General features: G+C 42.0%; 1 protein-coding gene and 1 pseudogene across 1 annotated transcript; one reads left to right on the top strand and one right to left on the bottom strand.

Moving 5' to 3' along the window:
- Positions 1 to 336: 336 nt before the first annotated feature.
- LOC147626651 (uncharacterized) lies at positions 337 to 7660 on the bottom strand (annotated as a pseudogene).
- Positions 5713 to 6198, top strand: LOC147626652 (uncharacterized). Its single transcript, XM_086816225.1, has one exon. It carries the CDS (start codon positions 5713 to 5715, stop codon positions 6196 to 6198), a length of 486 nt encoding a protein of 161 aa, XP_086672351.1.
- Positions 7661 to 9076: the final 1416 nt, after the last annotated feature.

The raw sequence follows: 9076 nt of genomic DNA on the forward strand, positions 1-9076 counted from the left end.
CCGACAAATAATTAATTGTTTGACAATAGACAAATTCAGTGATGCAACGAGAACATATGTCAATATATATCATCAACAAATATATGTACATGTATATCATCAACAAATATATGTACATGTGTCTACAGTGTGTGGTGATCAATCCTCTCATATACAAAACAGATCACTAAGTATCACTACGTGAGCCATCACTACATGAGTCGCTACTATCAGACTCGGAATCATCATCAACATCAGCACTGCCACCACCCGTGCCCCCAACCACAACACCACCATCACCACCGCCACCACCCGTGTCCCCACCCGAGATCACGCCGCCGCCGCCGCCTCAGACTCTCATCGTCGCCCCTCGGCCTCCTGTCGAGCCACCTCTATCATGTCCTCCTCACCATGTTGCTCCTGCATTACTTAGTGAAATCAAATAAGAATATATTACAGTTAATATGAAAATAACCCACAAAATAAATCAGTGATACCCACAAGTGGATCAGGCCTGTCCGGAAGTGTCGCCTGCAAAGCGCGGTACCTGTAGTATGTAGCGTACTCCATCTCCTGCGCCGTAGGTGCATGACCATAGTCTTTGGTCTGCATCAAGACAAAACCAAAGACTTATTGATTTCTTCATTCAATAATAGTATCTTTGAAAGTTAAAATTAGAACGATTTATACTCACAAATGTGGCCACAAATCCATCTCGACCCATCCGGCCTAGTCTAGATGTGTGACCAACTTGCAGTCTCTTTCATGCTGCCGTCTATGTAAATTTCATTAAACAAAATGACATAGATTAGAGAATACTTAGAATCAATCTATCAAAGTTCAAATTAATTCTAATATACATTAACAAAGGCACGCATCTTCTGCTGAGGAAAAGTGATTCGTAGGCGTCTCTTCTTGCGGAAGTATTGCCATGTCTCCATGCACATATCAGCCCTCCTCTTGTTTGTCTCCACCATACAGTAGCGTCTGTTTATTTTTCATATTACATACCATAGAACTTGTTAGATTTCAATGTTTTCTTTCATGCATTGCTTTTTTCTTCTCGATCATTTGATTAATGACTCGTGTTTTTATGGTACTTGAAAATCATATTCGGACCAATCAAAGGAGGGTACACCACCACCTCCTACTCGTGGTGATTGGGGTGCACAGAGTTCCAATACTGCACATGAACCCGTTTATGATGATTTCTACTACGACGAGTCTATTATATGCTGGTGCGCTCATTGTCGTGGCACATATCGGAGGCCACGACGGGAGTGCTTTTCACATGAGATGACTCATGGTACTTTTGAGCGAGCACCACCACCTGAGGAGCGCCATCAACCTATGGTATGTGACTATTTCCCCTTAGTTTTATTATTGGTTATTTTATAAATCAAAGGCTCACATATAATGTAACCATATCATATATGTAGGTATATTCACTTGATGACGAGGATGACTTCACTATCAGTGGTGCACATGTCCCTCGCACACGGCACGGACAGGTCACTTGTCAGCTGCAGCTCGAGGTTTCTCGACATCCTCTACCTCTTGCTTTGAAGGCCAAGACGGGTGGAGATCATCCGTTGCCTACTTGTTTGCATTCTCTAGTACAGACGTATGATCGCAGACGATACGGAGGATGGCAGAGAGGATCACTTCCTTTAGATGGAGTGATTTTCAACTTCTGGGGCAGTCGCTACATGATTGCTCCATCTACCATTAGTGGAGCAGGACGAGGCCTCTTTTGCATAGGATTTACATGTGCCCCCTCGTTCAGAGGTCACTCTTATGTCTTTCTGTGGACCTATATATCGATGGGGTCCATGGCATCAGCTTACTCGCTACATTCACAGCATGAGTACTTATGGATTATGTCTCAATGCAGCCTCTCTTTTTGATAGAGGGATCACACATGCAGAAGGACAAAGACTCTATGTTGATGGAAGACCTTACTCTCAAGGAAACATAGCAGGTTTAATCAATAGTAGTCAACGGATGAGTTCAAGAACCAATTGCACGTTTGTGGAGTGTGAGAATAGTCATGAACCAGAACATATGAGCAGGAATGTAGAAAGATACATAGTTGTCAATGCTATTAGATCATTACGTGCTGGTGATGAATTGCTAGTCAATTATGGATGGCGTAGACCTCCACGAGCATCCTTACTAGATGAGGATTGAGAGCTTCATTGTATACATTTCCTAATGTTATTGGACCTCTTGTACCCTAATTCTATAGTTTAATTTGCACCACGTCCTCTACTGTCTCTATTTTAATTTGATAATCATTTTTTATTGTCTGTAACTGTTTTGTATCGATCTTTTCTTTTATATAGAAGCATGCTATTGATATTGCCTTCAAATATGTAGATTCCGGATTGTGACATCGACAATATCACAAATCAACGTTCACATGACGCATCTCACATGTCAATAGAGTGCATGAGGATCCTACGCAGGAGTGATCCTAATGCGTATGCAAGACTAAAAAAACAATATTCTCAGGACTTCAATAATGTGTGGGACCATATCTTTGATGACGACGATGGCATGTCTGATTTTATTGAGGATTGGTATCAAAATAATAGTGCGAGCGATATTCCTAATAACAACGAGAAGTATCTTTGAGAAGAAGCTCTAAAGCATATCTACGTAGGCAGCCAACTGACACGACTCAGTGCAAGCTTACTTATTCTGAATCTTCAAACCGTTTTGGATGGAGTAATATATCGATTTCAGCACTTTTGAAGTATGTAACAATCTAACATTTTTTTTAATCTAAATATTTTAGGAGTAATCACAATATGTTTTGTTCTTATTGATCATATTTTTAATGGACTTTGCAGGCTACTCTCTCACAAGTTCTTGCCGACAAGCAATTCCCTTCCTACATCACATGATGAGGTGAAGAAGATGATAAGTAGTCTTGGACTTGACTATTCTTCTATACATCCATGTCCCAACGATTGTATTTTATATAGAGGTCAGTACGAGGACGATGTGACATGTCCAAAATGTCAAACTCCTCGTTATAAAGAGGAGAAAGGTAAGGTCCCTCGAAAGGTATTGAGATATTTTCCCCTGGCTCCGCGTATAAAACATATGTTCCAAAGTCTCGAATTAGCTAAGCTTATGACATGGGGAGCGGAGCACAAGAGCAAAGATGGAGTAATGCGAATTCCATCAGATTGTCCTGCATTTGAGCATATTGATCTGCGATGGCCAGATTTTGCAAAAGAACCACGCCATTTAAATATGGGTGTAGCATTGGATGGCGTGAATCCATTTTCAATGAGATCAAGTAAATGGTCTACATGGCCAGTGGTAGTTATTAACTATAATCTACCCCCGTATCTCAGCATTAAGAAAGAGCATTTAATGCTCTCACTCTTAATTTTGAGAAAACGACTAGTTAAAGATCTGAATGTTTATTTGGCCCCTCTCATCGACGATCTTCAAGATTTGTGGAGAGGGATTGATGTCATGGATATGTCCAGAAGCATCGGTCAAAGACAGTTCATTGTTCGTGGAATTTTAGCATGGACTATCCACGACTTTCAAGGATATGGTTTTTGCTCAGGTAAATGGTTTAAATATATATATTCTTTCATAAGTTTGTACGATGTTCATTACGCTAATCATCTTTGTTATGTTTTCCATGCAGGGATATGTACCAAGGGTTATAAAGCTTGTCCAATTTGTGGTGATTGGTTGAGATCAACTTATAGCAAAAACCTCAACAAAAATATATATCTTCGACATAAACGATTTTTATCTAAGGATCATTATCTACGAGACAGAAGGCAAGCCATATATTTTAATGGAAAGGTAGAAGAAGGGAGATGTCCAATACCAATGACACCAAAGGATTGGTATCTAAAGTGGACTGTTGGACCCGCTATCGATCCGGAGTCGGAGATCATAAGCGGCGATGATGATGACGCTGTAAAGCAGCAAGTGAGGAAAACGTACTGTAGCTCAAAGTCCTTCGATATGGTATACTTTGGAATATTGGAAGGATTTAAGGATATGTCATCTTCTTGATCCCATGCACATATTCAAGAACGTTGGTCAAACCTTATGGCAACACCTCGTTGGCTTGAAAGACACAGCGGCTGCAAGAAATGACTTAAAGGATCAAAACTCAAAGCCCAATCTATGGCTACTTTATGATGAAACTCGACGTGAGACAACCTACCGAGCCTGCCCCATGGGTGCTCAAGACAGAAGAGCTGGAGACTATCAACAGGAAGATTCAGTCGATTCGTACGCCTACAGGATATGGAGCATCTTGTCGAAACATGTTCACTCTAGATGACAAGAGCTTTTCTGGTTTAAAAACACACGATTGGCACAATTTTGTGAAGGTAAATCTATTAAGATCTTTGAAAGTATTTATTTTCTTGTATGTTTGTTGATCGGATTAATCATGTACGTAGCATGTTCTACCCCTTGTTATTGATGGATGTACTACAAGAGGAGTCCGAGATGTGATATATCGCCTTGGATCGCTTGCAAGGTATTTATCACTCATTAATTTTTAGTATAAAATTTTATTTCATATCTTCTTTATTCAATAACATCTCTAATATCTTCTTTCTTTTACTGATAGATGGATTACATCTAAAGAGATTGCCAAAGGGGCAATTCCACAAAAGAAGCGTGAATGTATAGAGCTTCTTTGTTTAATGGAAAAGGAATTTCCAACCTCCTTTTTTGATATCCAGGTTCATCTTCTAATCCATCTAGTAGATGAGATAGAGCTCGCTAGTATTGTCAGCACTCGATGGATGTTTTGTGTCGAGAGGTTTATGGGAGTATTGAAAGGTTATATACGTCAAAAAGCAAGACCAGAGGGTTCTATGGCGGAGGGATGGATGCTTGAAGAATGCATGTATTACGTTTGTGAATACCTTGAGAAAACCGATTCTGAAGCTCCACGCGTATGGACAAATGAGTCATCTTCTACCATGTATGACGAGGTATTGTCCGGTAAGGGAGTCCCTTTTCGACTTAAGATCCAAGATAAATTGGATATTTCTACTTTCATTGTCTATAATAGCGAATGCATGCAATAATTCGTTGATGAGTACGAGGAGGAACTTGCAAGCAAACGAGTTGGTAGATGTAAAAAGAGGAGATCCAGATGTCAAACCAATGTAAATAACAACGGGGACATACCTACTTTCATGGATTGGTTATACACCCGTATGCAACGTGCGGTTAGTGATCATGAGCCAATATCTACGGAACAAAGAGAGTTTATGATCGGGTGTGAAAAACAGGTAACTTGTTTGGTTTTGAAAACTATGAACTAAACAAATGAATCTCAAATTTTTTTTAATAATTTATGTTTTGGTGTAGGCTCGAATGTATACCAACATGTGGGCTTATGGACAACATCTTTGGATAAAATCTATTGTTGACGACTTATGTCTAACTCAGGATTCTTGTGTTGTTGCCTCTTTTAAGCAATTATCACGTGCAAGTTCAAGAGACACAAATCTTATCGACAGTGAACTTGGTTACGTGGGAACCATAGTTGGCATTTATGAAGTATCATATCGTATCTTCAAGTAGGTAAATGAGATCTCTCTTCATGCAACAATAACATGTAGATTTCTTAAAGCTAAACATAATTCTAAAGTTTTGATTCGTGTATTTTGACAGGTGGTTTTGAAGGTGGATTGGTTCCGTGCTGGGTATAAAGGCAATAATGCCACAATGAAAAGAGAACCGTCCGGATTTTGGTCCGTCGACTCCTCGAAGTTATTCCGTGCAACAAAAGAGCCTTACATTGTGCCAACTCATGTTGAGCAAGCATTCTTTTACAAGAATACAGATGCTCATCCATGGTGGCAAGTTGTGCATGTCCAACCTAGAGGTCGACACTTGTTTGATAGTGTTGACTCTGAGACAGCGGATCAGGATGATTTGATTACATCCTCGAATCTAGACACATCGACCTTAGAGAGGTGTAGAATTCTTCTATCCGTCGATCATGATGACATTGTAGGTGATGAGAACGACAACGATCCAGACTCTGACACTACAGACACCGAAGAGGAGGAAACAATGGATGTCGAGCCTACGGAGGAAATGAATGTGAACACAAATTTAACGATCGAGGAGTTCGAAAAAGTCAACAAGGATAATGAAGATGAAATTTTATTGACAGTTTATCTCAGAGATGATGATGAGGACCAGTAGTCTTACGTATCAAAACTCACGGATCAGCCTATGTGCGGTAAGATTTAATCTCAAAATCATTCATTGTGAAGTCTTGTTTTTTTTTTTTAAATTACTAACAAGGGTGGGTGGTGGGGAGTCTCGTGGTGATAGCCTCATATGGCGAGTGTCGGGGTCCGATTCCCCTCAGACTCGTTTTTCTTACTCTAGTTATGTACAGGCTTCTATCTCGCGTTTCAACCCTAGTATCAGCATCTCAACCTTCAGTACCCGCAATCAAGCAAGGTTCCCTGGATCGACTTGGCCTAGCAGTAGACCATCGAAGCCAGCAGTCTTCTAGCATTTTGTGGCAGTAGTTCCAGCAGCACCCTCAGTGACTACCCGCAGTACCCTTAACCGCAACACACCCCATGCTGCCCATTGGTATCAAAGCTCTCTGGTGGTAACTTTTTGGTCTCATAGGTCATCTTGGCCTTTTGAAGACGTAAATATAGCATTTCATTTTGTTTCATTTCTCTCTCTCTACTTACCGTGCATTGTCGCGTCGATGACTCAGGAGTTTACACATTTGTTTCAGCAACCACTTTCGACTCCATCCTGCCCCAAACTCCGTCTCCAGTGTGTTGATGACATATTTCTTGTCATCCTCGAGTTGATCGCTGCATTGCAAAATAAAGTCAGTTAGTAATTCAAATAAAAAACTGTAATTCATATTCTTTATGTTAAATAATACTTACTGCCATGGTATATGAACTCGCTGTAGATATGACATGTAAAGATCTCTCATCCGTTGTCTGAAGGCGATGCCGGCTTTGACCTGAAGGATACCCCCGTCAGGTGTGATGTCGCATGTAACACCCAAAGTCCCAGTGCACGTGCGCATCGGCACTGGTGGGGGCACTGGTGGAGGCACTGGTGGTGTGGTACTCTGCCGCCACTAATGCCTACGCGCAATACAAACATACAATATATTGAGATGTGAGTTCGTAAAAAATACTTTATATTTAATACGTAATCGCCATAAAAGATATACTTGTGGGAGGAACGGCCACTACCCTGTGAATCAGGTGTCACCTGAGTACTAGGAGGTACATTAGGAGTAAGCCGCTGACTCTCCTGATGTGATGTAATTGGGATAGGAGTCCTAAGCAAACAAAGATATCAAAAGGATATATATATTAAGAATTCTATATGTAAAAAATGGATAACATTACTATTTTATCAATCAAGAAGCTTACCAATGCGCAGTAGTATGTGCATGCCAAGACGTCTCCACTCCTGCATGTGGCTGGGAGGATGTACCCTCTCCAGGTCGTACGGGCATACTGAATCTCCCAAGAATCTCAATCGCACCGTCTAAACCCGCATCATCCATCTCCACATAATCTGTCATGGCCTCTGACAGTGTATCTCCAGAAAGTCCAGTGCCTCGTAGCAAAGACTTGATGATCGCCAACTTCACTTTACGGCCGTGGTCACTCATCGTATCTATATATTCAAAACAACTATATGTCAGACTAGAGATACATTGTTAAATACCTGGACTTTATGACACACACACAAACAAAATCCTCGCTCCCTCGCTCAACACCAGATTGGCCCCGAAGTCCAGCGCCCCTTTTTGTGGTATTTATTTCTTCATTAAGAGATTGAAAATAGAAAGCGGGAGTGCAATTGGGCACTCCATTTGAGTCCCAAAACAGTGAATTTCAGCTTGCTGTATTTTCTGTACAGACCTCTTTTCAGCTCTGTACAACCACCACACTGTCCTGGTAGACCCTAGCAAGGTCCCTCTGCAATCTGGCATCAACTGGGCCTTGGAACAGCCCCTGAACAGTCCAAAAACAGCACTGATTTAGTGCTGAATTGGACACCTGCGTGGTGAGGTAACTACCCTCACCTGTTCCTGCTTTGGAGCAGCAGTTAGCTGCTCCTGTTCCTATCAAAGGAGGCTCTAGCCTTAGCCAAAAAGCATATTCCCCACACAGCTGTACATAATTCATGAGAGTAGCCCACTAGAGGGGCATTACCATAGCTGAATATAGGTTAAGAGACTGTGGGGAGCAAGCTGAACCCTCAATGCATAGAGAACAAGGAAGGGGAAGCTCCAATAGCTCTTAACCTACAATAATCCACCTGAAAAACCACAAAAATGAGGGGGTAGCTAATCAAGCGCCCAGGGAAAACAACTACAGCAAAGTACACCACCTAGTGATAGTTGGAGGACCCATTAGCTGTCCGACTGCTCAGACATCAGTCATGGAGTGTCTCACTGCTGGCCGACTGGATGTATGCAGTCGTGGGCCTCATGTGCTGCTGGCCGACTGTTGCTACAGTCGTGGAGGGCCTTTTCAGCAGGCCGACTACCCATCTGGGGGCATATAAATAGGCCCCCAGCCCCATACCACTCAATGTATCATATCGAGATCTTCTTGTGTATATCAGCGCCAGAGTTACACGCCTACATCTCTCTCTCTCTCTTGTGCTGTTTTTGTGCATGCGTTTTTTGCTCTTGTGTTCCCAGATCTGGTCATCATCTCCGCTGCGTATTCTGACAACCTGGGGACACAGAGGGAACTGATAGCGGGTGTTGTGGCTCGGCACTGTCAGCTCCTCATAAAGCAAGGTGTACATATCACCTCATTCCGTGGGATCTCTGGGATGAACCTCTCCCTCTTGATGTCGATCTTATCCACATTCACCTGCGAAGGCTCCGGATGTCGGGCATTCCTCTCAAGGAGCTGGAGGTTGCAATGACAAAACACCAACCGCTCTAACTGAGCGGTACTCAGCCTATTCCTCTTCTTTGTATGGAAGAGGGCCCAAGTGCTCCAATTCCTCTCACATGGACCCGAACTACAATCCTGTGAGCACAATTTCCATACTTCTCCCACCATGA

Source organism: Cibotium barometz, chromosome 22, assembly GCF_041138505.1.
Source record: "Cibotium barometz isolate CiBa-2024 chromosome 22, ASM4113850v1, whole genome shotgun sequence".
Taxonomy (NCBI): domain Eukaryota; kingdom Viridiplantae; phylum Streptophyta; class Polypodiopsida; order Cyatheales; family Cibotiaceae; genus Cibotium; species Cibotium barometz.